The sequence below is a fragment of the Phaseolus vulgaris genome, chromosome 9 (assembly GCF_051622355.1).
Source record: "Phaseolus vulgaris cultivar YP4 chromosome 9, ASM5162235v1, whole genome shotgun sequence".
In the NCBI taxonomy this organism is placed as follows: domain Eukaryota; kingdom Viridiplantae; phylum Streptophyta; class Magnoliopsida; order Fabales; family Fabaceae; genus Phaseolus; species Phaseolus vulgaris.
In genome coordinates this window covers 14,157,293-14,176,967 of record NC_143506.1, presented here as the reverse complement: position 1 = coordinate 14,176,967, position 19,675 = coordinate 14,157,293, and the positions used below count along the sequence as shown (strand labels likewise).

The window sequence follows — 19,675 nt, the reverse complement described above, 5'->3', positions numbered from 1 at the left end:
TTGAAATGGTACGAAACGAGTTTTCCTGTTTGAGAAAGTGCTTTCAAAATTAGGGTTTGGATTGGTTCAGTATTAGCAAGGATGAGCAGCGGCGTAGGAAAGGGGGTGTGTGTCACCGGTGCTTCTGGTTTCATCGCTTCATGGATCGTCAAATTTCTTCTCCAACGCGGTTACACCGTCAGAGCCACCGTTCGAAACCCTAGTCAGTTTCATCCATCTCTAATTCCTCATACCTATCTCTTAAATTCATCAATAGTTCATATGAATGAATGTGTATGATTCCTAATACCTATTTCTTAAATTCATTAATAGTTCATATGAATGAATGTGTATTGTTCCTAATACCTATCTCTTAAATTCATCAATAGTTCGTATGAATGAATGTGTATGGTGTGATATGATATGATATGCGGGTAATCGGAAAAAGGTGTTGCACTTGGTTAACCTAGAGGGCGCGAAGGAGAGGTTGCATCTGTTCAAGGCGGATTTGTTGGAAGAAGGTTCGTTCGACTCCGTTGTGGAAGGCTGCGACGGTGTTTTTCACACCGCTTCACCTGTCCGTTTCGCAGTGAAAGATCCACAGGTTGCAATAGTTGATGATGATTACGGTTAGATTTTCTTACAAGTAGTTTAGATCAGTGAGTACTAGAATCGAAATCATGCATCTGTTTATTGTGAAGTAGGTTACCAAATCCTCTTTCCTCTTTTACCGCCACTTCTTAATTTTTTAAAATTTCATCATCTTCTAAGAAAGAAACAGAGAAATAAAGAAAAAAGAAAAAAGAAAAAGAAGAAAGTGATAAAAATTAATGGATAGAAAAGAAAGATGATTTATCTTGTAAAGTAACTTTATACCTCTCATCTTTTATGATATTATTAAAACTAAATGTATATTTCACTGTTATAAATTAAAGGTTTAATTATGTTTTTAATTCCTTATAAAGTTAAGAATCTTCAATTAAGTCTCATATAATCTTTTTGTCTATGGTTCTAATCTTGTTTAGTCTAGTCATCTTAAGTCTGTTTGGTTAATTTAAATAGTGACTTTTACTGTTTTTATTGAAAATTCGATTAGAAAAATATAAAAGAATTTAGTATTTAATGTCTTACATTTATAAAAGAATTAAAACTTAATTAATCCTAAATTAAAATAATATATAAAAGATATGGATCATATACTGTCGTAGATGTAATATATATTTTAATATATTTTATTTAACATATTTAAATTTAAATTAATATAAATATTAAATTTTAATTTGTTAAACAACCCAATAAACATTCATAAAAAAAAATTGCTTTAAACAAAATTTTGATAAGTATATCTTTTCTATGATAGCATTCCTATGACAGATTCAGATCTTGAAATGGATAAATGAGTTTATGGAATTTAGTTGTACAAAGATAATAGCTTTTTTTAAATGAAGATTGAATAATTAAATTTTCTATTCATAGAATTTTTAACTTAATTAATAAAATCTTTATATTTATCTCATTTAAACCAGTTATATTTTTAGATCAAATTACTCTTTTCTTACAATAATAATAATAATAAAGAATTGGAATAAAATTATATTGAATGATATTACCGTTGTATCGCAATATTAGTTGTTTATCATAAATCTAAAATAAAATATGTATGTTTAAATTAATTAATTATCATAAATTTTAATATAATTTATCTTTTAACCTTTTTTATATTTATTCTAAATTGAATTTCAATATTTAAAAAAAATTATCAACAGTTAAAAATAACATTGTATCAAATTCATCACATATCCAAAGTTAAAATTTATGTCCAAATTAATGATTTTTTATAAATCTTAATATAATATAACCAATGTATTTATTTATTGTAAACATAATTTATATGTCCATAATAATTGTTTGTTATGGAATTTAATATATTATAATTTATATATTCGAAATATGTATTTCTTAAAATTTAAGTTTTATGAATAAACACCTATTATGTCTAAACTACTAGTATTATGGAATTTGAATGAAGAAAATGTATGGCCGAGGGTAAGGTGTTGCCTCTCTGCACAAAACTAATAACAAGGACATTAGTGACGTAATAGCATCTCGAACTGTATTACTTAATGGTTCCTTGACTTAAAGAATCTGTGTTAGTTAATGATTTTTTGAGTTGAAGAACCGAAATCTTGAAAAATTTCACCTGAGAGATAATGTGGCATGTGGCAAGAGTGTTAAAGATGAGGTATAAGAGATGAATGTTTAACATTAAAAAATTATTGTTCAGTATCAACCACCATAAAAAATATACACTTTTAAGTTACTTCAAATTCGTTGAAGTTTCTTTCACCGGAATAAAACTGGGAGGCACAGTGGAAATCACAAACATATTTTTATGTGTGAAGCTATGTATGAAGCAACTCAAGAGTTGCTTCCATTAGAAATACTCCAAGATCGCTAATTTCTGTGTCTGCATGTTTGTAAAGGTCAATGCACTGTTGAAATTCTATTTTACAATTCATTTATCAGTTTTTTTCTTGCTCCTGTTATTTAAGATATATATGATGATTTGAATCACTAAGCTGGATTGTTTTTTTGATATGCTTGAAGTTCTTAAAATGTTTGTAGTATTGATTGGAAATGACCTTTTTGCTGACTTTCTTAAAGGATCATTGGCTGTTTTTTTTTGTTTGAGAGAAAAAAAAAATAACTTAAAACTTGCCTGTTTGTCCCCTGCTAACTTTTGTTTTCCTTGTTTCAGCTGATTGATCCAGCTGTGATAGGAACTCTTAATGTTCTCAAATCATGTGCAAAATCACCATCTGTGAAACGGGTTGTCTTCACCTCTTCTACTACTGAAAGACCTAGAACTCCTGAAGTAGTAGCTGATGAGACATGGTTTTCAGATCCAGATGTCTGTAGGGAATTAAAGGTTGGTAATATTTTTTGCTAAAATTTATTTAGGTGGAATATGTTTTTGAAGTGGTTTGATCAAAGCTGGGAAATGAACGACATGTTCTTTCCATCTAAAACAACATTTATGTACCTTATCACTACATACGAACAGCATAAATGTGTTTGCTAAATGTAAGACATGTTAATATTAATTCCAAGAATGGGGATATTTACACATACATTTATGAGAAGTATTTTATACTATAGAGTAAGACATTACTTTTCCAGAGATGAGTAAAAATCACTTTCCAATAATACTGAACTGGATGTCTTTCCTAAATGTTAGAATAATATTGCCTGAAACAGTCTTGCGTTGTTATATTAACTTAAATCTCATCTTATCTGTTCCTTTTCTTTTAACCTGAAACTATGCATCCTTATGATTGTTGAAAATTGTTTCCTTTGCCACTGCTAACCATGCTAAGCTGTAAAATTAGTAGAAGAAAATAGTGATTAATACCCACGACAGCAAATGACCACAGCTATAGTTAAATAAAGAAAGAGGGATTTAGAAAGTGCCAAAGGTGTTGGGAATTCAAGGTGAGTTGAAAGTCTCACATTAGGTAAAAATGAGTAAGATGTACAATATATAAGTAGAAGGACTCATAAACTATTATCTTAAAGTTTTGAGTTGAAGGTTGTGTTCTAGTCTCTTGTATGAATTTGTTCGCAACTCATTTGGGCCAAATCTTCCCAGTGTCTCCCTTCAATGAACCAACATCTTTCCCTTTTTCGAAATTTAGTTGTCACTAGATCAAGTGAATTCAACTGAGTCTTTAAGGTATACCTTTCTATTTGTTTTGTTTTAGTAGGAAAAAATTGTTATTGGGTATTACATAAATCATTTGGCATGTAAGAGGGTCTGAGCGCAGGTCATGTATAGTTCTTGTTGGCATGTTAAATATGTTTAATTTTTGTAGGAATTAGTATTTTAGAAGCAACACCAACCTTTTACCTAGTAGATGTCTACTAAGTCTATTAAGGGTCTATCTATATAGATGTTCTACACAACCTAAGTGTTGGGCAATCAAATTATCAACCAATTTTAGCTGAACAATTCTCTCCCTCTCTCTCTTATCTCCCCTAAAATTCAACATCTCCGAAGATGTTTTGGTTTCTGACCATCTGTTTGTTATTGACATCCTTCTGTTCGTAGAACCGGATGCTGATTTCTTTGTTTCTTTAGATTTGCATCGTTGTCAAGATGTCAAATCCTTCAATGGCCACTTACCTATCGAGGAGACCTTCCCGGTGACAATCTCTGGGTCCAATCTTTTGAGGAGTCTGCATTAGAAGGACAAGTGATTTGGCTATGGGAAAGGAGATTTCTTTTCTTTAGGTGGTCATATTTTCTACTTCAATCAAATTGCATTAATCAATTAAACATATCAAAAGAAAACAACAAAATACTGTTTTGATACTATGTCATGAACTATTGAACTATCCCTAAATCTTAGGCCGTTGGATGAAATATTCATGAATGGTTTATATTAAGTCTCTAACAGCGAAAACAGGGGAAAAAGAGAGTAATAAAATTTCCTCCCAGATACAAGTAACACTGTAGTGGAGATGGGCCGTAAAGCTTTTTAAACTGTTTCAAGTTTGAACATTATTCAACCACTGTTTAGTAATGTCGATCTTGTATTTTGTAGACAATCTCTATTCGTTCCAACATGCTGTAATAATCTTATATAGTATGTTAACCGTGCATGCTAATTTTCTTATTATGTCTTCAGATGTGGTACCATCTTTCAAAGACTTTGGCTGAGGAGGCTGCGTGGAAATTTGTAAATGAAAACAACATCAACATGATTGCTATTAACCCAGGAATGGTGGCAGGATCTTTCTTACAACCAGAGGTTAATGAAAGCATTGAGTATATTTTAAACGTAATAAATGGTAATTCTTATGTACTTGTCATGTTATGCTGTTTGAATATTTTGCTATCTCCTTTTCGTGCATCTGTATATACGTGTGATGATTGATACTAAATCATGTACATCAGACTGTCTGCTGAATAGTTCAGTTGGACGATTAGATTGTCTGATGGAATGATGGAGAAAACTATCTATTAGAAACAATCTAGTAGTGTTAAGACAAGTTAAACAGTCTAGTGGGTGTTTGTTATAATTGTCTTAGGGGTTTTCCTTAAATGGTTTTTCTATTATTTCCTTAGTTTATGTTCTATATAACATATAAAGACCATTATGGGTTAGATGAGTATTCTCTATGCATAGATTCTTTAAGTATTAGGAAAAGTGCTTTATTTCAATCTTGTTTTTGTTATTGTTGAGACAGTTTATGGATGGTATACTGTATTGTGAGTAGATTTTATGTATAAAACCTTTCACTGTTAATAAAAGGGTTTAAGTATTTTATAGAACTCAACCACCTGGATTACGTGTGTTCCAAGTGAACTGGTTTTGCAGAACAAGCACACTAACTCTTTAACTTATTTAATGCAGGTAAAACAATTCCAAATAAAGCTTTTCGGATGGGTCGACGTGAAAGATGTTGCTAACGCTCATATTCTGGCATATGAGATTGCTTCAGCCAGTGGAAGATACTGTTTGACTGAGAAAGTGATACACTCATCTGAACTTGCAAGGATTTTACGTGATCTGTACCCCACATTGCAAATTCCAGATAAGTTTAATTATATATAACATGAATTGGGATCCCCAATTTTTGAAACTCTCTTTGCAGTGCTTTACTTGCTTGTTTGAAAACTCAAACCAAGCTGCAAATGGAAAGATTCTGCATTGATAAGCTTTCAGTTTGGTTAAAGTTTTATCTATAAAAATAAGGTGATAAAACTAATCAATCTTCTCTTATAGTGAAAATTAGTTTGTGTAGTTTAATGTTTTTAAAAATACATATGTATCTAATTTTTCCATAAATTAAGGTGTAGAACTTTAGTATTTAGTTACAAAATGAATTTTTTCCCTTAATATAGTAGTAAACATTTTCAGTTCCTCAAATCTTAAACATTGTTATCAGGTGTGAGGTGGATGAGCGTATGTGCAAACTAGGGGTGGGTATGGATTGGATTTTCCAAAATTCAATCTAAATCCAAATCCAAATCCAAATAAATGGATTGGATTTAAAATTCATATCCACTTTAATTAGATCAAATATATTTGGATTTTTTTAAAATCCATTTAAAGTGGATTGAATCCAGATTAAATCCACTTTGTCAATTACATTAAATCCATTTTGATATGAATAGAGACTAACTTGGCTCGAACTGGGCCGACTCAACCTAGATGCACACAAACTCGGCTCTACATCGATCCCAACCCAGACGACTCGACATCGGTTCGGGCCCGGATGACTCGACATCGGCTTGGGCCCGAACGACTCGACATCAACCTCGACCGAACGACTTGACATCGGCTCGGGCCCGTTCAGCTCGACATCAGCTTGAGCCCGCTCGGCTCAACATCGGCCCGGGCCCGGTTAGCATAAGCAGATGTCGAGTGGAGTCAGCTTGGGCTAATGTCGAGCAATGTCGTCTTGAGTCAATTTCTAGTGGAGTCGGCAATGGTCGTTGTCGACTTGTGTCGGCCCAGCTCGATGTTGACCAGAGTCGACCCAGGTCGTTGTTGACTGGAGTTGGCCCTAGTCGATGGCGAGCAAAGTCGGCACAGGACGATGTTGATCGAAGACGGCCCAGGGCGAATTGACCAACATCGATTTGGGCCGATTTTTGGAGTCATCCTGGGTCGATGTCGACTAGCTTCGGTCCACGCTGATGTTGAGCAGAGTCTGATTGAGTCCCTATCGAGCCAACTCCACCCAGGAAGATGTCTAGCCAAATCAAGCAAGGTTGATGTCGAGCTACGCCGGCCTAGGCCGATGTCAGGCTAATTCAGTCTGGTTCGATGTTGATTTGGGTAAGCCAGGGACAATGTCGATACGAGTCTTCAAGGGCTGGTGTTGAGCCGCGTCGTTTGAGTCAAAGTCGAGGCAAGTCATTCTGGGCCAAAGTCGAGCTGAGTCAACCATGGGCCAAGTCAAGCTGAGTGACCGATATTGAGTTGACCCCCAGGACCGATATTGAATCGAGTTGGCCCATGTCAATCTTAAGCTCAGTCTTTTAGGTTCGATATCGAGTCAATAAGCTCGGGTCGATGTCGAGTCGAGAAGGTCTGGGTCAATGTCGAGCGGGCCAAGGTCGATATTGAGATGAGAAAGCCTGTGTCGATGTCAAGCCTTGTGGGCCATGGTCGATGTCGAGCCAAGCGGACTCGGGGCGATGTCGAGGTGTCCGGGCTCGAGCTAATCTTGAGCCAACTCGGTTATACATCGGCCCAGACCGACTCAGCCTGGGTCAACATGACTTTACATGGGTTTAGTGACGAGTCAACCTTGGCTCGGGGCGACTCAGCTCGACATCCGCCCAGGCCGACTCCAGTCGACATCCGCCCAGGCCGACTCCAGTCGACATTGGCATGGGCCGACTACCCTCGACATCGACACATGCCAACTCTGAAAATCAGTTAGGGCCGCCTTGGTCGACTTCGGCCTGAGTTGTCTCCGATCGACATCGGCCTATGCCAACTCCGGTTGACATCGACCCAGGCCGACTTCGAAAATCGACTCGAACCGAAGCTGGTCAATTTTGGCCTGGGCCGTCTCTGCTCGACATTGGTCCAGATTGACTCTGCTCGAAACCGACTCAGGATGACATTTTTCGACATCGGCCTGGGCTGACTCTTAAAATCGACCCAAGCCGACGTTGGTCGATTTCAGCCCGGAGACGAGAAGGCTCGAGCCGATGTCAAGCCTTGTAGGCCATGGTCGATGTCGAGCCAAGCGGACTCGGGGCGATGTCAAGGTGTCCGGGCTCGGGCTAATCTTGAGCCGACGCGGTTATACATTGGTCCAGACCGACTCAGCCTGGGTCAACATGACTCTACATGGGTTCGGTGACGAATCAACCTTGGCTCGGGGCGACTCAGCTAGACATTCGCCCAAGCCGACTCTAGTCGACATTGGCATGGGCCGACTACCCTCGACATCGATACAGGCCAACTCTGAAAATCAGCTAGGGCCGACCTTGGTCGACTTCGGTCTGAGTTGTCTCCGATCGACATCGGCCTATGCCAACTCCGGTCGACATCAACCTGGACCAACGCTAGTCGACATCGACCCAGGTCAACTTCGAAAATCGACTCGAACCAAATATGGTCGATTTTGGCCTGGGTCGTCTCCACTCGACATTGGCTCAGATTGACTCTGCTCGAAACCGACTCAGGATGACATTTTTCGACATTGGCCGGGCTGACTCTTAAAATCGACCCAAGCCGACGCTAGTCGATTTCGGCCCGGGTCGTCTCCGATCAACATTGTCCCGTGCCAACTCATGTCAACATCGACCCGGGCAAACTCTGACTTAATACGACCCATGACAATTTCGATCGAAATTAGTCAGCCCAGGTTGATTCCGCTTGACATCGACCCGAGATAAGTCCGCTCGACATCGACCCGGGCCGACTTTGCTCGACATAGACCCGGGCCGACTCGGCTCGACATAGACTCGGGATAAGTCCACTCGACATTGACCTGGGCCGAGTCCGCTCGACATCGACTCAATATTAGTCCACTCGACATTGACTCGAGTCAAATCCGCTCGACATCAATCGGCCCGACTTTGCTAGAAATCGAATCGAGCCTACTTCGATCGACATCGGCCCGGGCCAACATGTCTTGACATGACTCGACTCGGCATCATTCTGGGTCAATTCGACTCAACATCAGCCCGAACTGACTTGGCTCGACATGGGCCCAGGTCGACTCAGCTGGGCATTGTCCCTGGCTTACCCGGTTTGACATCGGCCAAGGTTGGCGTAGCTCGACATTGGCTTTGCTTGATTCGGCTCGGCATCATCCGGGTCGATTTCGACCCGGGCTGTCTCCGATCAACATCGTCCTGTGCCGACTCTTCTTGACATCGACTTGGGCGAACTCCAGTCGACATCGGCCCGGTCTTACTCCGCTCGACATCGACCTATGTCAACTCCTCTTGAAACCGACTCAAGACAAATGGGCTTTTGCTGACTCCGCTGAAATCGATTTAAGACGACATTGCTCGACATTAACCTGGGCCGACAACGCTTGACAACGACCTAGGCCGACTTCGATCGACACTAGCCCGGGCTGACTTCGCTCGACATCGGCTTGTGCTGACTCTGCTCAAAACTAACTCAAGACGACATTGCTCGACATTGGCTCGGGCCGACTCCACTCGAAATCCACTAATAACGACTTTGCTCGACATTGGCCTGGGTCGACTTTGAAAATCGACCCAGGCCAACGCTAAACGGAGTTCTGTGCCGACTCCTGTCGACATCGTCCTGTGCCGACTCTTGTCGATATCAACCTGGGCTGACTCTGACTTGCATCGGCTCAAGTTGATTCCATTTGACATCGACCCGGGCTGATTCTGCTCAACATCGATCCGAGATAAGTCTGTTCGACATCGACCTGGGTTGAGTCCACTCGACATCGACCCAGGCCAACTTTGCTCGACATCGAATTGGACCTACTTCGATTGACATCAACACAGGTTTATTCTGTTTGACATCAGTCGGTCTGGGCTCACTCCAATTGACGTCGCTGATCCCGATCAACATTGGCCCAGGCCGACCCCGTTCAACATTGGTCCATGTCGGCTATGCTCGACATTGTACCGGACCGACGTGACTCGACATGGACACGGGCTGACTTGACTCGATATCATTCCAGTCTAATTAGGCTCAATGGTCTTGATCTAACTCGATATGTTATAACTATTATTTTATATGTTTTATAAATATTTGTTTTACAATTTAAAGTTTTAACATCTCAGAAAATTATTTTAGAGTGATTTTACTTTAAGAAAAAATAATTTAACATATATAAAATAATTATAATATTATGAATAAATATATTTAATTAAGAAAGGTATAAATTTTTAAAAAAGATTTAGTATTTATAAAAAGGAAAAAAAGAGTTTGGAATACAAAAGACTTACTTACCAAGCTGATGTTTAACGAGATTATATCAGTCATAATATGAGAAATGTGACATTCGTTTTGGTCTCAGAAAACCTAACATAACAGGATTAAAGATACTCAAGTAGATTAAAAACTAACACATTACTAAAAAAATAGTTCCTCTTTTTTACATGTTTTTTGTAAACAAAATTTCTTTCTGGTCAAGTAACTTGTTTAAACTAAACATTTACAAGGAGGTAGAGAAATTAGCAGAAAAATAAAAGCCAAATACGGTTAACGTACAATTTTCCAATTATATTTATGCAAATGGGAGACACTTAGTTTCTCCTACAAAGAAGGGGGAATATAAAAAATGATATGCTGCTACAGCTAAAAAGCTTGCTTCCATTATCAACTTATGTGTTATCAGTATATCTAGTTAAAAAATTAAGGTAATGCTCTAACCTTGACTTAATTCAACAAAAAGGTTTTAAGTTAGACACATGAAACCATATAAATGCAAGTTTTTCATGGTCAAAAGTTGGGCAGGTTTAGCTTTTTCCATCTTTACCTTTGTCTTCAATTTGAAAATTTTGCTGGGTAAGTTTTTGTGATTAAAATGTATTATTACAACATAAAGACAAATGGAAAATTTAACACATCAAAGAAATGGCTATAGCGAAACCTGATTATAATCATCATCACTCATATCTTCATTCTCCTCTTTTGCATTTCCATCTCCATCTTCATCTTCTCCTTCTTTCTTTTCGGTTTCTTCGGTTTCCTCTTTTCCCTGCAGGTGAAACCATCAACAACATATTTCACTGGAAAAGGAAAGGTAGTACAAAACTAACAAAATAAAATATTCATGTGGACCAAATGCAATGTTACTCCCAAAACTAATGATCTACTTTTCAACATTCCTTGAACTTAGCTAATGGAGAGTTACATCAATGGGAGTAGTGGTGATGGTGGCAGTAACAATTATAGTGGATGCAGAGATAATAAATTGACGTAAACAATGAAGGAAGGGATATTCAATTAGTGATAGTTCAATTCCTTGAAAATGCTATCAGCAATTGAAATTTTGATTTTACAATATATACCAAGCCAGAAATTAAGAATTGTAGGTTCCAATTCATTCCAAAGGCCACAGAAAACCTTAATGTGTACAGAAAGTGATAAGCATCCAAGTACACGGGAACTACCCTCAAAAGCTAATTATTATAGGAAAAACCTTGAATTTGATCCTACACGTGGCTCCTACAAGAAGTGACAAAAAAACATTGACAAAAGCCTCCATTTGATCCTCCAAAATTACAGTCACCAAATTAGTCCCTCGATGATGTAAACTGCCCATATTAGTCCTCCAAAGATTTTGTCACCAAATTAGTCCTTGATATTTAATTTTCAATATATTTATTAGCCCTAAAAAACCTAAGATGTCATTATATTTGTCCTTATAATGAACTAAAGTAAGTAGTGATGAAAAAAATCTTTGGAGGAGAAACTTTGTAGGGACTAATGAAGTGATACAAGATTCACAGAATAGCAACCATGAACTCCCAAAGAAGAGTATCTTTTCCAGGATATGTCCTGTATAGAGATAAACACACTAAAGAACCCCAATTTTCACAACCCCTTGCAGAAACTGATTTCAACAAAATCCCCTTTCCACACCACTCCCACACAATCCTCTCCAAATTTTAAATACAAAATCACTCAAATTCAAAGTCCTATATAATCCAAAACCCAATTAGTTAAAAGCACTTAAAAGATTGTTAACCAGTGTATCCCTTCCACAAAATAAAACCACATTAAAAAGGCAATTAAAGAAGACAACAATGAACGTGAGTTGAACCCTTCAACCACAAAGCTCTTGAACAGTCAAAAAAATAACGAAAATTTGTTTACCTATTTGGAGCAAATGCAACTACACACTTCAGCAGAAGAAAAATGACTTTTGAAGAATTCAGAACAAGTCTTTCTCAATGTTCAAAGCTGTTTCATTAAAAATGAATCAAGAACATGAGAACTGGTTGCATTCTATTTAGTGTTTTTTTTGTCAGAAACTTCAATAACGAATGCATGAAAATCAAAATCATAAACCTGCAACATGCAACGTTGAAGCAAACCTTAATTAACGAGACCACAAAGGCGTCGAACTGAAGCCACGAAACACAAACTCGTTCTCTTCTCGTGCTCATCACCTGGCACCGTGCGAGAATCGCAAACTGACAAACACATTATCGCAAAATGTAACGAAAAGGAACGACGAAAGAAATAAAACCAGGACCTACGGTGATTCCATTGCAGGTGCGAAGAAATGCAAAAAGGGAAGAGATTGCTATGGTGAAAAGGAAGACTGATGGAGGAAGATGGTGCATTCAAGAAAACAACCTTATTTGGTTGGTGAGAATGCGCCAAACTTTTTACAAACGTTAGGATTGTTTCTTTTTACACTTTTATTCCATCAAATAATTATAAGTTTTTATTGAGATTTTCAAATCAACTTTTGATACAGGTTTTGAAATAAATATTTGGTAATCGCCCTTAATTAAATATACTGTTGAGATTATATTAATTTGTCCTTAAAATCATTATTTTTTTAGTTTGTATTAAAAATATAATTAATAATATTTTTAGTTTATGATAATTTTTAATAAAAATATTTATGTAAAATAAACAAAAAAATTAATTAATTAGTTTTGATTAAATAAATATTTAAGATTAAGAATATTTTTAAAAGGTTTTACATGTCTAAACTTACACTTTTAAAAAACTTTAAAGAATTTAGTTATCAAAATATATTAAAATTATTTTTTTATTTATTTATTTATTGATATTTGAAAAAATCCCCATTAATTAACATAATTTTTGGTTAATCCCCACTAAATAAGTTCGTTAAAACCTATTTTTAGTGATATTTTAACAACTAATAACACTTTAATCTGTAAATAGTTATGTTTAAATTATATTTATATAAAGTGAATTTTACTCTTTATTGATATGGTGATCTTAAGGCAACAGAGAAATGTAAATGAGTTATTCTCAAAAAGCTGACAAAGTTAATGTATGAATTTTACAATTAGAATTGTTATTACTTACCTAAGCCGTCAAACCATTCTTTCTATTTTAGACTACTAACCAATTTTTTTAAAGTTTATGAATATTTTGTAAATATTATTTTTTCTTTTTTTTAATAATATATTTTTTCATGTCGTGATTGTATGCGTTAATTTTAATTATTTTAATTCATCATAAAATTATATAGTGTATTCCATACCTAACTTTAAAATAAAAAAATCGAGCTTTTATATAAAAAAAATTATATTGAAATTTTTCTGAACAACGTAATTACACTATTTGTGAAAAAAATCAAGTTGTGGTTCTATGCATTACTTTTAGTTATTCTAATTTATCATAAATTTATATAACTGTATTCACATTTTTTAAATTTATATGCAGAAATACACAACATGGAAAATATCTAAAAAAATAAGATAAAAATAAAATATATGGATAATATATATAATATAGTTTCTTGTTTTTAAAATTAAAATGGTACCATATAATACACATAATATCTTATACACAACATAACATAATAAAATTAAATTAAAAAATATGGATACAAAAAGTATATGTATATGTAATTTTTAAATATATATTAGATAGTAAATATACATAAGTTTATAATAAAATTAAAAAAAATATCAATATACATACATTTTTAATAAATTAAAATATTATAATATAAATTTATAATTCATTTTAATAAATCTAAATACATGATAAAAATAAAAAATATTAATACACAGACATAAACTATATTTCTGCTAATAATAATAAACTTTTTAATTAATTAAAATAATATTTTTATTAACAAATAATTTTATGGAAAGATATACAAATGTTTAAAGTAATTTTAAATATTTTATAAAAAATATTATGAACCTATCAATACATATTTTTAGAACTAATAATATTTTAATCTATAAATAATTATGTTTATTAGTAATTAACTCGTGAATCAATTAAAATAATATTTCTATTGATAAACAACTTTTATAGTATTTAAAATAATTTTAAATATTGTATAAAAAAATATTATGAATCCTATAAATACAGTTTTTTAAACTAATAATACTTTAATCTATAAATAAATTACTTTTAACAGTAATAAATTCGTTAATCAAATATTGATAATTATCAAATATTGATATTATCAAATACTACACCAATATACTGCTTTTGGATTAAACCATGTGTTCTTCCTTTCATCATATTGAAAATTTGATGTTTAGATAGAGGGAGGAAGAGATATAAAAAGATGATGAAAATACTAATTGATATTAATTACGAACTATAGAAATGAATTAATATCTTAATAGATTTACTGTATTCATAAACTGTATAGTAAGAGTCCAAATTTTTTTATAAGAAAATAAGAAGTTGAACAAATAAGTTGTTTTATAAGTTAAAATTAGTTTATATATAAGATAGTTTTGTATAGTTATCTCATTATAACTTTTTCAAAAAAATCTTATTTTATAGGTGTATATAACTTAGATAAATTTATCTTATTTTTTTTAAGTGTTTTAAGGAGAAATTTATAAAAAAAAAAAAAGAGTCTTATTTATGCTAATCATAATTCTAATTAAGGAAACAAATCCTGATAAAATAAAGAGGAAATGAGAAATTGATCCTAAAACGATAATTTAAGATATCATAAGATAATTCACATAAACCACGATAATTGGCTAGAAATACAAGAATTTAAGGATATTTAGGATCATCTCATAATTAAAGAGAAATGAGAGTAGAATGAGATGAAAAGATTATGGTGTCCTTACTTTCTCATATAATAATATTAATAATGAAAATTATTATTATTAATAATTTTGTGAATATATATAACATAACATAATTTAAATAATTATAAATAATATTAAAATTATCTAAATAAATTAGCTTAAGTAAAAAAATTAATTTAAATTAATATAATAAAATTATACTTACATTTAAAATTATATTTAATTATTTCTTTGAATTTTACATTTTTTTCTTTTATTTATAAATGAAACATTAAATTATTTTAATTAACTAAAATATGCACAAAATTAATATAAAAAAATTTATATATAAAGGTAAATTTGTAATCTTACAATTTATACTATTCAAAATAATTTAAAATATTTTTACAACCATCACATCACTCACGTATCTCAATAAATTTTCTTCACACATCCACTATAAGATATCCTAATCCAAACACACCCACTTTTTTTCACACTTTCTTCTCACACTCTCACTTTTTCACACCCTCAACTTACCAGCCTGAATTGACCAAGCAAGAATGGCCCATAATCAAATTTACCAAGAGCGTTGTCCATCAACATGGGATGTCAATTGTTCACGGAACTCTTTCTTGGCAGGATCCTAAGGGTCCGTTTGGTTCAATAGAGAGAAAGACAAAGAATAACAAAGATTTACTGTGGTTAGGTGAAACACACAAATCAAGAGAATATATTTAGAATAACACGTAAATCAAGATTATTTTTGTGTAGAAAACTTTCTTCTCAAATATGCGAAGAAAGATATATATGTATATATATTAAATTATTTATAAATTGTTAACCTTTTCATTTTAAATTTAAATTGTTATTTATTTTTAATAAAATTATATAATTAAATTTAATATAATAATATTTAAAAAAATAAAAATACTAAATGTTAAATAAGTTTATGTCAGAATAATTATAATAATCAATAATTATTATAATATAATTAATAATAATAATAAATATTTTTTTATAATATATAAATTATATAATAATTATATTAATTATAAAAAATAAAGATAAAAATAATAATATTATTTAATATAGAAATATTTTTTATCAAATATTTATAGATTTTTTTATTAAAACTTATATCATTTAAATATTTTTATCAAATAGTTCTAATATATTATTCAAAATAATATTTCAATCACTAAAAATAATATTTTAATTAAAATAATTATAATTTATAGATAAATAAATTAAATTAATTTTTTAATATTTTTTAAATATAAGGTTAATTTTGTAAAATTATATTTTTATCAATTAAAAAAATTCAATTTTAATTACATCTATCACATCATTCACAAACTTTCATAAACTTTTCCTATCACTACAAGAAAATCATGAAATAGAAACCTTTTTAGATACCAAAATAATTAGTTGCAATAAATACCAATTTTTGTTTTAATTTCTAAAATGGTCTCTAATTTAGTTACTATTGCAATTAATTATTTTAGTCTCTAAAAACTAATTTCTATTTGATGATTTTCTTGTAGTGTATACTTTCTCCTATATTCACCTTAATCCAAACAACACAATTTTCTTCATACTTTTCCTTCAAATCATCTCAAATTCACTCTCTAATCCAAACAAACCATAAAAGTAATTTCAACTTAAAGTTCGTTAATCTACTCCAACCGACAAAAGATGAAAGGCCATGAAGGAAAAAAAGAGAATTAATGTGTGAGTGCCTACTTCTCACTTTCACCTTATACCAAGCTGGCCTGTCTTGAAGGTTTATAGGGATCAAATCGATCTTGTTTTGTAGCCCCTTTAGTTTCAGTCGCCAGCATGATAATTAAATATATGAAAAGATTATTCAAGAAAGAGGACAGAACAAGAAAGAACCTTGTAGCTCCTAGCTATCTATACACGCTCTGCATGGGGGAAATCATAATTGATGTTCAACCTAAACAAATGTTAAAAAAAGTAAGGACTTGGGCATCGCAAAATTGAAGCAAAACAATGAAAAGAAAGTGAGTTTGGAACCTGCTGGTGCCATCAAAAAAGAGGAGGAGGAGGATCGGAGGTGGATGTCAATGGAGGAGGATAGTTTAGGAATATGAAGGTAACAGAGAGAGTGTAGAATACAGATAATGGAGACTTTCTAACAAAGTGGCCATTGACGTTGTTCTTCGCAAAACCAGAATGGTGTCTAAGTTCAAGCCAATTTGGTTCTTTTATGCTGTTTGCTTGCCAAATTCTTCCTCCCTCGAGATCTTTTGAAATCTTTAAAATCCAAAATACAAAAACGTTTTTTAAAAAAAAGTCTAAAAGTATTTTTATCCATAACTCTTTTTTAAAGGAATTTTTATCATTTCATAAAAAAAATTCAAATGATGATTCTTCACCAACTTTAACTTCGCATCAAAAGCAATCATACCTTTTTATATAATAATGTTTTTAAAATAAAAATTCCACACCAATCAACTATCAACAACAAAATATCAGTTTTAACTTAAAAAAAATCAAAATAATCTTATTTTACTTCTTTCTGCAGGAGCATGAAAATTTCAACTTGAATTCCTAATGTATTTTATATCCCTAAATTTAGAGTTCTTGTCTATGAAAACGGGCAATTCAGTTAATTATTCCATATCCTTGACTTCAAAGAAAGGAATAAAGTCTTCTTAAAAGATCTTACGTGAATATCCCTGAATCTTGGTTCCTGACAGGGACACAATAACAGCTGAATTACGGCACAACTCTTCATCTTCTGGTACAGTAGAAAATATACAATAAATGTAAGTAGAGAGTTACTAAAAATAAGATTAATATAATAAATAAATCATAATTCTAAAAAAAATTATAAATCAAAGGACTTTATATGATATATTTATAAAGCATTGTATACCAATATATTTTTTAAAGATCAAATGAATTTAAAATAGAAAATATTAAATGAATGATGGAATGTAATAGCACAATATTACGGTTGAATTGATACCTACATTTTTTATTTTTACTTTCTTCAATAATATAAATAATAAAATTATAAATACTGAAAATTATAAAAAAATATTAACTAACAGTAAAATGTAATATTAAAGATAAATAATTTAAGATAATAAAATCTGAATTAATAATCAAAATTTAAGGTTAATAAAATTTGAATTAATAACAAGATATTAAATTGTAGGTGGGTGAGACTAACTGAATCTTATATTCAAAAGAAACAAGCATTACTTTCAAGAAGAAAGAAATACCTCCTGATCAAAATGAGAATCTCGATTTTGTCCAGTGATAATCGAAATCCAAAGCGTTTCATTACCAGCTGGTGTAGGAAGCATAATTTGGCATTATAAGCATACATATCAGTTTGTTGCAAGATTTTCTCTGGTTCAGATTCTTTACACAATAATATAATAATGAACTGCAGTAAAAAGATTTAGTTTATGCCCATGTCACAATGCACATGTACTGGATGGTGGAATAAAATAATGTTTTTATCTAATAATTTTTCCCCGTCAATTAATATAGCATAAAGCTTAAATAATGTATTGTAGTTTTTTGTCCTCAAAATACTTGAGATGATTGAACAAATAGCTTGAATTAGAGTAAGAAAAAATAGTAAAAATGCGACAGTTGTAGATTTTTATGGAACAATACTAAATCACCACAAGCAACAAGAAAAACAAACGGATGCATTCATCCGTTCAACACCAGATCAAATCATTATACATAAAAATATAGTCACTATAGTCATTCCGCACAACACTAGCAACGAAAGACGTTCTTGATCTTCCAGTGGAAGTCCACCGAGAGCTCCAGCAACAATGCCATGGAGGTAGATCTTGTTGAGGCGTGTGGAGACAAGGAGGTTGTGGAAACATGGCTCGGGGAGCTAGAAGATGATGTAGCGCTTTAGATCGCCATTCTTCCGATTCTCGTTCTTGAGGTGCTTCGTCGGTGATGAGGTTCAGATCCACTGATTTCAATGGTGGGGGACGAGATTTCTTTCTTCGTGCGCTTCTCGCACAATTAGGTTTGCATTAGGGTTTGTAGTCGGAGAAAGAGAGTTTGAAATCTGGAAGAACTTATATAATAAGTATATTAATTATTACAAAACTGTTGTCATTAATTCCTATTATTACAAAACTGTCATTATATTACTTTCTATAACACAACTGTCATAGTATCTTGTCATTAATTCCTATTTTTGCACTAATAATAATGAAACAAATTCTCGTTATATGATATTAAAAAACTTAATTTTATTACTCAAATATATATCAATAAATAAACAATCTTAACTAAAAGCAAAAATAAAAAATAAGAAAATATATAAAAGAGAATTAAAATAAAAGTGAGATGATAAAGAAATATCAACAAGATCTACATGCTTCTTCTTCATGCATTAAATAATAAATATAACAATTGTTTGTTAATTGTTAATATGTAATTCTTGAAGGGAACACAAACAAAATCATCGGTCACGTGTTCCTTTCAGGTTTAAGTTGTTTTTGAGATTATGGGTTAAGCCAAATGTTATGAAGTGGTCGATGTGACATTTCTAACACCAAATTAAAAAAATATTATTTTTTATAATTAATTTGTTTTTAATCATTATATAAAATAAAATATTGTATTAACGGTTAAAATATTATATGTTACAAACATATAAAGTAATTTTTTTATGGTGGATATAATTTTAATATAAAAAATAAAATTTTTATGATGATTAAAAGTAAGTTAATATGAACTTTTTATAACAGTTGTAAAATTTACATAAAAAAAAGTTTAAGCGAATAACTAAATTTGCACTAAACCTAAAATCAGAACCACCAAATTTTTTCCATTTTCCAACACAGGCTATGGACTCCACACATCAATTAAAATATTATTATTTTCTTCGGATAGACAATTGTATCCTGCACATCAAATTTCCGGTTGTTAAACTAATTTATTTGTAATAAA

At 32.3% G+C, this 19,675-nt stretch overlaps 1 protein-coding gene across 2 annotated transcripts; it reads left to right on the top strand.

Moving 5' to 3' along the window:
- On the top strand, positions 1-5,707 carry LOC137822575 (cinnamoyl-CoA reductase CAD2-like). 2 transcript variants are annotated; one of them, XM_090295195.1, is made up of 5 exons: positions 1-202; positions 414-583; positions 2,738-2,908; positions 4,668-4,841; positions 5,418-5,707. In XM_090295195.1, exons 1-5 carry the CDS (start codon positions 82-84, stop codon positions 5,595-5,597), a joined length of 816 nt encoding a protein of 271 aa, XP_090151321.1. In that variant the 5' UTR covers positions 1-81; the 3' UTR covers positions 5,598-5,707. The 2 variants fall into 2 exon arrangements, with proteins under 2 accessions (XP_090151321.1, XP_090151320.1); XM_090295194.1 differs by lacking the exon at positions 1-202 and having other exon boundaries at positions 455-608; positions 4,668-4,830; positions 5,397-5,581.
- The last annotated feature ends 13,968 nt before the right edge of the window (positions 5,708-19,675 follow it).

Coding starts and splice junctions, on each gene's coding strand:
- LOC137822575 (XM_090295195.1), top strand. CDS start 82: ATGAGCAGCGGCGTAGGAAAGGGGGTGTGTGTCACCGGTGCTTCTGGT. Junction 584..2,737: donor TCGCAGTGAAAGATCCACAG/GTTGCAATAGTT, acceptor TCCTTGTTTCAG/CTGATTGATCCAGCTGTGAT. Junction 2,909..4,667: donor ATGTCTGTAGGGAATTAAAG/GTTGGTAATATT, acceptor TTATGTCTTCAG/ATGTGGTACCATCTTTCAAA.